This window comes from Xenopus laevis, chromosome 4S, assembly GCF_017654675.1.
Source record: "Xenopus laevis strain J_2021 chromosome 4S, Xenopus_laevis_v10.1, whole genome shotgun sequence".
Lineage (NCBI taxonomy): Eukaryota > Metazoa > Chordata > Amphibia > Anura > Pipidae > Xenopus > Xenopus laevis.
In genome coordinates this window covers 5,970,258-5,984,613 of record NC_054378.1, presented here as the reverse complement: position 1 = coordinate 5,984,613, position 14,356 = coordinate 5,970,258, and the positions used below count along the sequence as shown (strand labels likewise).

Here is a 14,356-nt window from a genome sequence, read left to right as displayed (position 1 = left end):
CTCCTACTGGGTTATGAGGATATTAGAGCATGGCCTAAATAAAATAGAATTGATTACCCATTTTATTTCATTCTTGTATTAAATACACTGCTTTAGTGGACTATTATACTGCTATCAGCAAGTAGTAGTGGAACTGGAAAGCACAGCAGTATGCATTGGGAAAACCAGTTAGCCAAGTGCATTTGTTAACTAAAGCAATCCAGGTTTGAAGTGGTTGCTATGAGTTACAAGACCTATTGCAAAACTGTGGGACTCAACATATGTCCAGGTTGCAAAGTGGGGTTGCTGGTTCAGGTTCAGATGGGTCCAGCTTTTGGTATTGCCAGACCTACCACCTTGAACCCCTAAGTGTTACCTCTGGGAAGCTCTCCATGTTGGTTAGATCAGGAACAAGCCACCGGCATGTTCAGGTAGAGTTAAAAGCTAAAGTTAAAAGTAAGGGGGTCTACATGCTCAGGTGGGTGTGTGTTCCCAAGGGGTGGGTCATGTTTTTGTGACCTGCACATCACTGAAGATCTACTAACCATCCAAATCCTTGTAGAAGCAGATAGTTTTCCATGTTCTTCAAACATCCATCCATGGTAAGAAAGAAGCTTCTTCAGAGAGTAGCGCATGGTTGCCATGAGTGCCACCCACAAGCCAGTGCCAAAAAGCACTCCGCTTACAAGGTTCTGCGTCTGCCTCGTCATATATCCTCTGTTTAAAATAAAAAAACATTCTAAATTGGTACTGTGAATAAAACACACCAGAAGTGGACATCGTCCGCAGATGCAGACCCCACCCGCATATTGTCACGGTCGGCACCCTACACCAGAACAGAAACTAAGCACCCTGGTCTCGGCTCGACTTCACCAGTTAAGTGACCACCTTTGGCCTCGGGAGGAGCCCTCAGGTTACTCAGATGCCACCTGGACTTAACGAGAGGTGCAAGGCATAAGTTCTGGCAGGCAATGGGGCACGACTGGAAGATAGGAAGCCACCAGGAACCGGCAGGCCGGGCCAGCACAAGCAGGTAGAATAATCAGACAGGCCAAAATCAGGATAGAGAATAGAATGGTCAATGGACAGGCAGGGGTCAGGATTGGAGATGTCAGAATAGTCACAGACTGGCAGGATCAAGATTGGAGAGTACGGAGTTAACAGACAGGCAAAGGTCAGGATTAGAGAGATCAGCGTAGTAAATCAGGCAGGCAAGGGTCAAACACAGTAGATCAATCAGGAATCTCAAGGAATAAGCACTCAGGAACAAGCTAATATGAACCTAACAACGGGCAACTTGCTGAAACCTAAATTCCCCTTAAACACATTTGAATTTGGCACCATTGCGCGCTGACGTCACACGCCAGCGTCACTGCGCCTTTAAGAAACGAGCGTGCGCGGCGCGCACGCCTTAGGAGAAACCGGCACCAGGAAGAGAGAAGGAACTGCGCAGCGGGCGTCCACCCCAAAGGAGCGGCGGTGGACCCCGCTGTCCACTAGACCACCAGGGTAAGTCCTGACACATATGTTGAAGAGATAACCAGCTAGTGAGTTTTAATAGTATCCTCAAGCTCCAGATACTGACCTCTCTTATACATGTATATTGTACATTATCATCTTAAATGCAAGATAATGTCCTTATCAGAATGCATGAAAATAAACACACATGCTAGGGTCACGTTCAAAAGAAGCCAAATAATCTGCCATTATGGTTTTGGACTGTGGAACAGAGGAAGCAGGGGTCGGACTTGGATGCCAGAGGTCCACCAGAAAACCTTAGACCAGGGGTCCTCCAACCTTTTTTACCCATGAGCCACACTCAAGTATAAAATAATGTTGGAGAGCAACACAAGCATGCAAAAAGTTCCTGGGGGTGACAAATAAGGGTTGTGATTGGGTATTGGTAGCCAACAAGAGGCTCTGTATGGCAGTACACATGGTTTTTTATGCAACTAAACTTGCCTGGAATTCAAAAATAAGCTCCTGCTTGGAGGCCACTGGGAGCAACATCAAAGGGGTTGGTGAGTAACATGTTGCTCACGAGCTACTGGTTGGGGATCACTGGCTTAAGGTGGCCATACACGGGCCGATAAAAGCTGCCGACAGACCGAGTCGGCAGCTTATTGGCCCATGTATGGGGGCCCCCGACGGGCTTCCCCGATCGAGATCTGGCCGAAAGTTGGCCAGATCTCGATCGGATGGGACTAAAAATCCCGTCGGATCGCGGCCGCATCTGTTTGTTGATGCAGTCCCGTGATCCGACCGCCCGTTCGCGTTCGCTAGGATCCGATCGTTGGGCCCTAGGGCCCACAAACGGATCAGCCCGATATTGCCCACCTCAAGGTGGGCATATCGGAGGGAGATCCGCTCGTTTGGCGACATCGCCAAACGAGCGGATCTCTCCATGTATGGCCACCTTTAGACCATGGGCCCACTCTCCAAACTGTTCCTCCTCTTCCTTTCTTCACTCAACTTTTGTTCTCCAAGTCTCTTTTCTTTCTATTCTATAATATATAATTCTATTTATTTAGCCTCTTCGTTCCCATACAGAAGTAGGCAATGACCATGTAACAGGCCAACTGGTTAGAAGCACTGACACTTGGGCCCACCAGGAGTTTTCCTGGTATTCCGGTGGGCCAGTCCGACACTGGAGAAAGCCCACACAAAGAAGACAAATTTCCCAGTAGGGAATTAGTCTTGAATTTTGGAGGAAAATGGATGCGGTTTTGGGTAGATCCGGCATGCTGAATTTATTTTGCCTGGGGTCATAGAGCATAGCTGTCAGTATTCCTACTAATGGGATGGCTGCTTCTGTACCCCATGCCCCCATGAGAGGGATGGAAGATCCCTAATATTGACTCTTGACCCTAATCTGCTCAAGAGTATTTAGAGTAGCTACTGAACTAACTACTTGAATTACTTTCATCTTTGACACATGGTTGTACTAGGGATGCACCGAATCCAGTATTCAGACTTTTTCAGCAGAATCCTTCTGCCCGGCCAGACCGAATCCGAATTTGCATATGCAAATTAGGGGCAGGGAGGGAAATCACGTGACTTTTTGTCACAAAACAAGGAAGTAAAAAATGTTACGTATACGGATTTGATTCGGTTTTCGCCCGAATCTTTCGTGAAGGATTCAGGGGGTTCGGCCGAATCCAAAATAGTGTATTCGGTGCATCCCTAGTCTGTACATAAATCTCAGTTGCTTCACCCGGCTTGATTCAGTTACTATGACTCAAAGGCTAGTTAGTCATAATGGTTTATGTTTCTTATGAAAGAAATGAGGTCACTTGTTAATCTGTATTTGTACAAATAACAAATGAATCAATACTTTATTGAGCAAATCATTGATAAAGCATGCAATTAAGGAGTAGATAATTAGTGTTCCACACTTTCTTAGAAATTCTCCAGGCCTTTCCCAGCCAAGTGTTACAAAAGTCCCCAAGTTTATCTAAGGTACTCGCCAGCAGACACAATAAAGCTCAAAGTTTGAGCCTACGGAATGGGCCTTGAAACAGACTCATTGCACCTGGAAAGCTAAAGGAGCAATATCAGATTTAATGATCGATGCAGGACTCGTACAACTGCCATAAATCGTGTTTTTCAGCTACCTGCAAAGAAAAGGGGAAAACAGGAAAATCGCTTTCCCCTATATAAAAAGAAATAGATGGTTCATTTTCAATTAGCAGTCTGTTAAAGGGGAAATATCATTAAAGAATGCGATTAAAATATTTCAACCATTTCAACATTTATGCCAGGTTGGGGGCAGTTTTGGCTGATCATACTTTAGGTGATTGGCTGTGTTTGAGAATTTCATCTGCCAATAAACAATTCACCAGTGCATAATTCTAGCACATAATTCGCCAGTGCACAATTTGCCAGCGCACAATTCACCAGCGCACAATTCGCCAGCGCACAATTCGCCAGCGCACAATTCGCCAGCGCACAATTCACCAGCGCACAATTCTAGCACATAATTCTCCAGTGCACAATTCGCCAGCGCACAATTCTCCAGTGCATAATTTGCCAGTGCACAATTCGCCAGCACACAATTCGCCAGTGCACAATTGCCAGCACACAATATGCCAGTGCACAATTCGCCAGCACACAATTCGCCAGTGCACAATTGCCAGCACACAATATGTCAGTGTACAATTCGCCAGCACATAATTCGCCAGCACACAATTCTCCAGTGCACAATTCTAGCACATAATTCGCCAGTGCACAATTCTCCAGTGCACAATTCTAGCACATAATTCGCCAGTGCACAATTCTCCCGCGCACAATTCTCCAGTGCACAATTCGCCAGCGCACAATTCGCCAGCGCACAATTCACCAGTGCACAATTCTAGCACATAATTCTCCAGTGCACAATTCGCCAGCGCACAATTCACCAGTGCACAATTCGCCAGCGCACAATTCTCCAGTGCATAATTTGCCAGTGCACAATTCGCCAGCACACAATTCGCCAGTGCACAATTCTAGCACATAATTCGCCAGTGCACAATTCTCCCGCGCACAATTCTCCAGTGCATAATTTGCCAGTGCACAATTAGCCAGCACACAATTCGCCAGTGCACAATTTGGCAGCGTACAATTCACCAGTGCGCAGTGCATGTGCAAATGCGACTGTTTGGGCTGTCGGTCCGAACAAACTGGACAATACATATGCAGCCATATATATACAGTATTTGTCTATTTAGCCCACGGGCTGATTGGTGACATTCCTGACAGTATCATCCAATGAATGGCCAATGTATTACGGTGCTGCCACAATAAGTCACCAAGCATTTATAATACTTACGTGGCACTGAGCGCATTGTTAATTCTATCAATTACTCCAAACGATGGATCCACTTTGGTGTACATGGATGCTGACGTTACACCGACGACTACGATTAGCCAACTTGAGGGGCTTGATGGGAACACACCGGTAAGGATTCCATTCTGTCAGTTAGGAAAACAAAAAAAAGAAAAGTTTAATTTTTCTGATATCGATATATGGAATAATCAAAAACAGATTTTGGGGTAATAAAGACCAAAAGGTTAAACCAGATACTATATTTTAAAGGGCAATGGCATATGAAGTCATGTGATTTCCCACCCTGCAGCTAATTTGCATATGCAAATTAGGATTTGGTTCGGGCAGGAACAAGGATTCAGCCAAATCCGAATCCTGCTGAAAAAGGCCGAAACCTGAACCGAATCCTGGATTTGCTGCATCCCTAGTAATAAGTAGGAATGGGCCCAGCAGTGGCCGAAAGTCTTGATGACCAACCCTAAAGCCAAAAGTATATAAGTAAAGCCTTGTCCTGCATCTTCCATTAATCATTCAATGTGAAAAATAGTGACGTTCAAAAGGGAATATGTTTTATATGTACAATACACAAGAGCCATGACTATCCTGCCATTTATATCCTTGGAAACAGCACTTAGTGATGTCATCAGTTATAATTGGAGCTTAGTGTCAGATGACTCACTAAATAAACACCCCCTTTTGCAAAATATGAGGATATAAGAAGTCGCCTCAGCGTTCCTTGACCTGTATAATATGGTCATGAAACTCCTCGGTAATTTAGAATATCCTTATATTTTACAAGAGGGGGGACTTTATTTACTATATTATTATTCAGCTAGGGTTCCCTGGTAGGATTTTGTTCCAAGCCATTCTCTCATTTGTGGTCATTTTGGGGTCAAAATGAATCAGTTAATAGTGCTGCTCCAGCAGAATTCTGCCCTGAAATCCATTTCTCAAAAGAGCAAACTGATTTTTTTATATTCAATTTTGAAATCTGACATGGGGCTAGACATATTGTCAATTTCCCAGCTGCCCCAGTCATGTGACTTGTGCTCTGATAAACTTCAATCACTCTTTACTGCTGTACTGCAAGTTGGAGTGATATCACCCCCCTCCCTTTTCCCCCCCAGCAGCCTAACAACAGAACAATGGGAAGGTAACCAGATAACAGCTCCCTAACACAAGATAACAGCTGCCTGGTAGATCTAAGAACAGCACTCAATAGTAAAAACCCATGTCCCACTGAGACACATTCAGTTACATTGAGGAGGAAAAACAGCAGCCGGCCAGAAAGCATTTCTCTCCTAAAGTGCAGGCACAAGTCACATGACTGGGGGCAGCTGGGAAATTGACAAAATGTCAGATTTCAAAATTGAATATAAAAAAATCTGTTTGCTCTTTTGAGAAATGGATTTCAGTGCAGAATTCTGCTGGAGCAGCACTATTAAATGATGTGTTTTAGAAAAAAAACATGTTTTCAGATGACAGGATCCCTTTAAATGCTTTTTGATTCCTGAAACGTAAAATCAGATCAATGTCTTCAAAATACTAATCTTTCAATGCTCTCATCACCTTAAACCTAATGAACTTCTTCTTCCAGGAGTGGAGGCCGGAGAGATAGATCTGTCTCAGAGCTTCGTGGCTTAACCTTAAATCGATTCCGTCGGGCGTTACTGTGAACTGGAATGCGACGGCCTGGTGAGCTTCTGCCATCTTTACTTGCCGCACCTAAGAATAACAAAAACAAATGATTCACGCAATTTTCTTTTTTTTTTAAAGCGGCAGAGGGAAATAATTTTAATTAACGTCAATACTTTGATTTTATAAAATAGAACATGTGGTCGTGCATCATTAAGGCATGCTGGTTTAGGAGAGCTAGTAGGTGTAGGCCCCATGAGGCCCTAATTAATGAGCATTAATAATATATACTGGTAATACAAGTAACCTCTGGATATGTTGGGGGCCCCAGTAACATTTGGGGATAGGGCTGCTTGCACCCACCTTTGATAAGGGACTTTGATAAAGCTCGGGTACACAGAGCGAAACGCGTGTCAGGCGCAACTCTGTTATTTTAGATCTAATAGGCAGGGCGTCGGAACTTGGCGGGGGACTGTGGCTGGACCCAGTGAATGCATTAGGCAGCCGGCCAGTCTTCCAGTCGAGACTACCGGATGTTGCCCGGATCCTTTTAGCGGTACAATTAGTTACTCAAGCACTTCATAGCAGCTGACCCTATGCCCCAGCGTGATTTTCCTTAGGTGCCATTGCCTAAGGCAGTTTTAATAATCTGGACACACTTTTGTAGAGTGGAATTAAAAGTTACGTTTTAATTCGTTCCATAGAGGACTCAGCACTAATTATGTGTATTAATGACTAATCAGCCTTATATTGTTCCATTTCTATTCTATGTGTACTGTATATTGTGAGTGGGTCCCTAAGCTCAGTAAGTGACAGCAGCACAGAGCATGTGCAGTGAATCAGCAGAAAAGAAGATGGGGAGCTACTGGGGCATCTTTGGAGACACAGATCTTTACTGCTAAAGGGCTGTAGTTGCCTTGGGCTGGTACAGAAGGACAAAACATCATGTACAACATGTCTAGCTACTTCTTTAGTTAAGCTTTAGTTCTCCTTTAATATACTTGGATTTTTGGATGTTACTGTTCCTTTAAAACACAGAAGATATTTGACTAAAATTGAAATCGGTCAAAGGTATATATTTATTAGTGAATACTGTAATTACCCACTTGACCTCGGGCACAGCAAAGAGTTGAATCAGATAATACAGCTTGGCAAGCAGAATGCTATGAGTAAAACAGTATTTATACAAAAACAACAATGAAACGTTCACTTAACTTGATGGATCTTTTTTCTTATTTTAACCTCATCTAATATATAATTTTCTTATTCTTGAGCTTCAACCAGTAGAGGACGTATTTGTATAATAAACATAAACATGAACTTACTGCACCACAAACAAACAAATGATTTATGCTTTCAGGGGGTCACCATCTTGTAACTTTCTTATACATCTTTGCAAGACCAAGACTCTGCACATGCTCAGTGTCGTCTGGGCTGCTTAGGGATCGTCATAAATGATCAAAACAGCACAAGTCAAATAATATCTGCCAGAAGCCGATACAACAAGACCGATTAATAATCAGAATATACAGACTGCACTGGGTCCTGTGTTTTCATGTAATCTAATGTGGATTTTATAGTTTTTGTATTGTTTAATACAAACACTCTCCAACTCTGCAGAACCAGTGGCTGCAGCAAAATAATCCTCCAAATAGAATCCCAGTTTATCTGTTTAAATCTGGCTCCATGATCTTTGTCCCTGTAGCTGGAGTTGGAAACAGTAAAGCGGATGAAAAGGCAAAAATAAAATCCAATAAAAATCTCTACACAGTCGCCGACTGCTCTACAGGGAATCAAACAAAGCTGCTTGAGTTCTGCCTGGCTGGGAAGTAAGGCGGGGGCTCCCCCTGCTGTTCATAAGTATGATTGTTTCCCTGCAGAGCAGTTAGGGACCGTCTGACAATTCCTATCCACAGCAGTAAATGAAGGGAGAATTTCACTGCATACAGTCAGGTTTCTTATAAAAACTGTACACATTTTTTAATTAAAGTATATTGGAGATAGGTTTCTTTTTCAAGAAAGTAAAAATGGGATTTTATTTCTTTGCCTTTACATTCCCTTTAAAGGTACCCTGGAGAGTGCTGTATTTATGGCTTCTGTGCTTGGTTGCTGGTGACCAAAAGTTAAATTACTACTAATTGATTTCCAGCCTTAGCACCTCCCAGATTTGGGTTATCCAGGCTTTAGATTAATTGGCAGTGCATTTAGCCACCCTTATTTATTTGAAAAAAGTTGCAGTTCACTGAAGGCCTCGTATGATAAGACTAGGGATGCACCGAATCCACTTTTTTGGGCTAACCCCCAAATTCTTTGCGAAAGATTCGGGGCGAATCCGAGTCCTAATTTGCATATGCAAATTAGGGATGGGAAGGGGAAAACATTTTCACTTCCTTGTTTTGTGACAAAAAGGCATGCAATTTCCCTCCCCGCCCCTAATTTGCATATGCAAATTAGGATTCAAATTTGGTTCGGCCGGCAGAAGGATTCGGCCAAATCCTGGCCAAACCCTGAACCGAATCCTGGATTCTAGATAAGACAGCTTTAACTCTGTCCGTTAATTGTAGGAACTCACTTCTATCTGCAGTAAAAGTCAGGGAATATTTCCGATCAGTCCAAAACACGACTTTACAGTTTTCCTAATGATTCCATCCAAGCAAACTCATCTTGGAAAGAGCTGGCACACACACAGATGCCCAGAAGTACTTTGCTAAGATATGTTTTGACCTTGCGCCGTACGTTAATTAAAAGTGCTATCGATTCTCAAACTCAATAAAGTGGAAATGTGACCGTCCCACTAATATCAATAGAGCACAAGAGTCACTTGACACAAGCAATATGCGTGGAGAATTCCAGCTGAGTTAAAGGGATACTGTCATGGGAAAAAAAAAATTCAAAATGAATCAGTTAATAGTGCTGCTCCAGCAGAATTCTGCACTGAAATAAGTTTTTCAAAAGAGCAAACAGATGTTTTTATATTTAATTTTGAAATCTGACATGGGGCTAGACATATTGTCAGTTTCCCAGCTGCCCCCAGTCATGTGACTTGTGCTCTGATGATCTTCAGTCACTCTTTACTGCTGTACTGCAAGTTGTAGTGATATCACCCCCTCCCTTTCCCCCCCAGCAGCCTAACAACAGAACAATGGGAAGGTAACCAGATAGCAGCTCCCTAACACAAGATAACAGCTGCCTGGTAGATCTAAGAACAGAACTCAATAGTAAAATCCAGGTCCCACTGAGACACATTCAGTTACATTGAGTAGGAGAAACAACAGCCTGCCAGAAAGCAGTTCCATCCTAAAGTGCTGGCTCTTTCTGAAAGCACATGACCAGGCTGCCTACAGTCCATCACTCAGAGAGTCCATTTTAAATACAATCAACATTTTAAATACAATCAACATGAATCAACTTTTAGTTTTTTAGTATCAGTATCACTTTAAGCACATAATTCACATAGTAATATAGTAAGTTAGGTTGAAAAAACACACGTCCATCAAGTTCAACCTTTTAACTTTTTTTTTTAACCTGCCTAACTGTCAGTTGATCCAGAGGAAGACAAAAAAAAACATTTGAATCCTCTCCAATTTGCCTCAGAGGGGGAAAAAGTTCCTTCTCTTTAATAATAAAACACTACCTAGTGCTTGATCCTAACTACGCCGCATGTATCCATATTGGTGGCAAAACCATCCTATCGGGTTCATTTCATGTTTAAATGATATTTCAGGTACAGTGTTCCAAACTATGGAAAGATCTCTTTTCCGGAAAACCCTGAGCTTTCTGGATAGGAGATTCTATGACTCGACCGTGTCTAATTATGGTTTATTAATTATCATTAGAATCTACAATAGAAAAAAAATCCACGATTAAACAAAAATCCAGAAGGAACGCTGCTTTTTCTTTTTTCCACCCAAATATTCTCGGTCCATAATTTCACAATTACTTTCACGTGGAGGACAGGCTTGCCGGGTGTTTGCTGAAATACACAGGTATGGGACCTATTATCCAGAATATCCGGGCTTTCCGGATAACAGGTCTTTCTGTAATTTGGATCTTCATACCTTAAAGTCTACTAGGAAATCATATAAACATTAAATAAACCCAATAGGCCGGTTTTGTTTCCAATAAGGATTAATTATATCTTAGTTGGGATCAAGTACAAGCGACTGTTTTATTATTACACAGAAAAAGGAAATCATTTTTAAAAATTTGGATTATTTGATTATAATGGCGTTTATGGGAGACGGTCTTTCCGTAATTCGGAACTTTCTGGATAACGGGTTTCTGGATAACAGATCCCATACCCGTATATGTAGCAAAGATACAGATCTTTATTATTACATGTCGCCTCCTCACACAGTCCGTACACACTGCATTTTCAGCCATCAGATTTTCCCCATTCAAAAACCCGCCCCCAACTGTCAGTTTTACTCCCAACCCCCAAACTGCCACTACTACATCACATGACCAGCTGCCTGGGAGAAAGTAGGTAAAAGGTCACTGCATGGAAATAGCCCTGCTGCTTGTGGGACGTCTCATTCTGCAGAGAGACAGAACATTGGATTCAGTGCAAAGCTCAACAGCCCCGCGCGTCGCCTTCCTTTTGTGTCTGCCCCGACAATTATCTGCAGATTGTACATGAAAATACTGAGTTTTTTGGTACATACATTCAGTGGTGTAACTAGAGTTTCCCAGTCCCCACAAGAAATACATTTTAGGGCCCCCAAAGTACCCAGAGGTTGTCCTGTTTAGGGCCTCATGTGGCCCCTATACCTCCTGGCCCCTCCCCTGCAGCCGCAGGGTCTGCTTCCTCTGAGGTTACAACATTATTAAAGGGACATGAATATAAGGCAGGGTCGGACTGGGCTGGCGGGACACCGGGAAAAAACCCTGTCCTCATGGGCCCCCGCCAACCCAGACCTCCAGCTCCCCATAAAGTAATGAACGGCGCTGTTGTGTTCGTGCATGCGTGCTGCGCATCATGTTATTGCATGTGTGCAGCACACTGTGTTTGTGCATGTGTGCTGCGCACCGTGTTATGCATGCAGCGCACTGTGATTGTGCATGCGTGCAGCGCACCAAGTTATTGCATGCGATCTGCGAAGCGCAGGGAATTGGATTTGCAGCCCCAGTGGGCCCCTTAAGGCTCCTGTCCGACCCTGATAGAAAAGACACGAATACAAGTGACAATATTTTTTGCATGCCTTTTCATGCTTCTGCAATATTCTATGATGGACTTTACCATGCAGTATAAGCAGTATGGCAGCTCCCTCTCCGTATCAATGAACACAGACTAAACATTTATAATAAATCCTTTTTCTTGATTCCGAAATCCCGAACATCCCCATAATGATCTACAGCTCGGGTTGCCACCTGGCCGGTATTTATTTTTTAAAAATGACGGTTGATCCCAATGTTATTAATAGGGTAAAAAAAGATAAATACAGTAGAACCCCCATTTTACATCCCCTGATTTTAAGTTTTCCCTCATTTTACATTGTTGTTTTGTGTTCCCACCTATATATTATACATTTCCCTGATTTTACATTTTCCCAGATTTTACACCATTTTCTTCCGGCCCCCTGAAAAAAACCTAAAATGGGGCTTAAGTACGCACAGTAATGAAATGAAAGCAGACTTTCCCTTTAACGTAGAACCCAGATACAGGCGTCAGCTGTGTGTTATTAAATGTAAAGTGTGCCCCACCCCCGCCGAGGTTAAATATCCCATGATTCAGTGCTGCAATGGCATCTATAGGAATATATCTCTATCTATAAGAATATATCTCTATTTATAGGACTATATCTCTATTTATAGGAATATATCTCTATATATAAGTATATATCTCTATTTTAGGAATATATCTCTATCTATAGGAATACATCTCTATTTATAGGAATATATCTCTATATATAACTTTATAACTCTATTTATAGGAATATATCTCTATTTATAAGAATATATCTCTATCTATAGGAATATATCTCTATATATAAGAATATATCTCTATTTATAGGAATATATCTCTATTTATAGGAATATATCTCTATCTATAAGTATATATCTCTATTTAGAGGAATATATCTCTATAAATAAGTATATATCGGTATCTATAGGAATATATCTCTATTTATAGGAATATATCTCTATAAATAAGTATATATCTCTATCTATAGGAATAAACAGGTTGATCCATAATAACCCCCTGCACATATAGAACCCACTTTGCCATATGGAAGTTATTATTATTATTGTTATTATGACACAAGCTCAGAGGTAGAATGACCCTCACACTCACAATACGCTGCTGTGCAGAAAAAGAGTCCCATTTACCTGTGTGAGCTGCTCCTCTGTGTATCCCCAGCCTCTCTCCTCCTCACAGAATGGAAACTGGAAACTGCCAGTACCAGCCCCTCAGAGGGGAGGAGCCAAGCCGGTTTCCTGAAATGTGACAGTTGTTTCCTCCTCCCCCTACAGGCAAAGTGGTACAGGGCTGGAATTTCATTCAGCAAAGCCGCTAGTGTGTGTCACAACAAGAGCTACTGGATTAATGGCCCCAGCTTGTGACCTTGATTGTATTGTTAGTGTTGTTGTTATGGGTTTGCTGCTTTGTGGTTACCAGTCCCAGTTCTTAATAAGGCAGAGATCCCCCTTGTTGGGCAGTACAGACGGTGCATGTGAAGGACTGGTGGTGACACTGTACAACAAGCAGCGGGCGGGGAACTGGCAGTTGGAGTTGGCAGTGAGAGTTGGCAGTGAGAGCCTGACAGAAATAAACAAGCAACACTGTGCCTGCCCTCAGCATGTGAATGGGCCACTAAGGGTGGGAATAAAAAGAAACGTTCCAGGGGCACGTGCTGCCGGGCATCTTTGTCAGAACGTTCTGATCGCTACTCTACAGCCAGACACAATCTTCTTCACTGTAGTGTTGTAAACATTAACTCTCCCTCTAGGTCCAGCTTATAGTGTACTTCTGGTAAAAGGTCGTTTTTATGTTTACTATTGCTTTTTATTCATTAGCAGTCTGTTCCCTGTCTCGTTATGTTTAGGGTTACAAACCCTAGCAACCAGATAACGTAAAGTCAACCTGTCCATTCTCCTTCCCAACCACCAACCAACCTGGACCAGTGTTTCCTGATGTTTTAAAGCCAGGCCCGCCCTCTAAAATGATGTCAGAGATGGCCAGGGTTTGACGGTGATGTCATCAGTGGGGATGGGATATGGACTGTGGCCCATGCTACAGTTATGTCTGCAACCCAAACCTGGATTCTGTTTTTTGGCCAAATACACCCAAATGGTGGATAAACAAACAGCTCCTGCAGCTTTTGAGTTAACTCACAACCCACTATCCCATGCCTTTTATGTGTTATATATGTTTTCATATGCCTGTAAGGGTCAGTGCACACAGGCAGATTCGGGGAGATCAGTTGCCAGGCGACAAATCTCCCCGAATCTGCTTTGACCCTAAGTCTTTGGGCAGGTATCGCTGTGCACTGGACCCTCAAAGTTTTTGTGCCACTGAGACCATAATGATTCAATAACACAGGCTACTGCCCCCCAGCACTGAGCCAGTTAAAAATCTGCCCCTCTATGCAGGAGCGCTCCGCCAATGAGGCGAGTTGAGGCACTCGCCTCAGGCGGCAGCACCCCCCTGGTTGCCAGGGGCAGCAAAAATGGCGCTCCTGGTAACTAAGAACCGAATTTCCGGTTTTCAATTTTTCGCTAGTGCAGAGAGCGCAATTTCAATTGCACTCTCTGCACTAGCGACAAGGACCTGTCTGGTGCTGAAGGTGAGAGGCCGGAGGCTGGCAAAAACTACAGCCGCCTCGGGCGGCAAATTGGGCAGGATCGCCCCTGCCTCTATGTCACTCACTATAAGATGGAGCACAGTTTCACCCTAGATCATTTTGTTGTATGGGGCACCATGATTTCTGATGGTGG

At 43.1% G+C, this 14,356-nt stretch overlaps 1 protein-coding gene across 2 annotated transcripts in view; it reads right to left on the bottom strand.

Moving 5' to 3' along the window:
- The window catches only part of LOC108715191 (carnitine O-palmitoyltransferase 1, liver isoform), a 45,286-nt gene extending 32,420 nt beyond the window's left edge, over positions 1-12,866 (bottom strand). Inside the window, exons 1-4 of one of the 2 annotated variants that reach the window (XM_018260102.2) lie at positions 12,749-12,866; positions 6,353-6,508; positions 4,787-4,929; positions 525-696 (exon numbers count right to left, since the gene is read on the bottom strand). In XM_018260102.2, coding sequence (XP_018115591.1) covers positions 525-696; positions 4,787-4,929; positions 6,353-6,493 — 456 coding nt within the window. In that variant the 5' untranslated portion in view covers positions 6,494-6,508; positions 12,749-12,866. The remainder of the gene's footprint in view (positions 1-524; positions 697-4,786; positions 4,930-6,352; positions 6,509-12,748) is intronic. The other variant, XM_018260101.2, reaches the window with a different exon arrangement.
- Between the last annotated feature and the right edge of the window lie 1,490 nt (positions 12,867-14,356).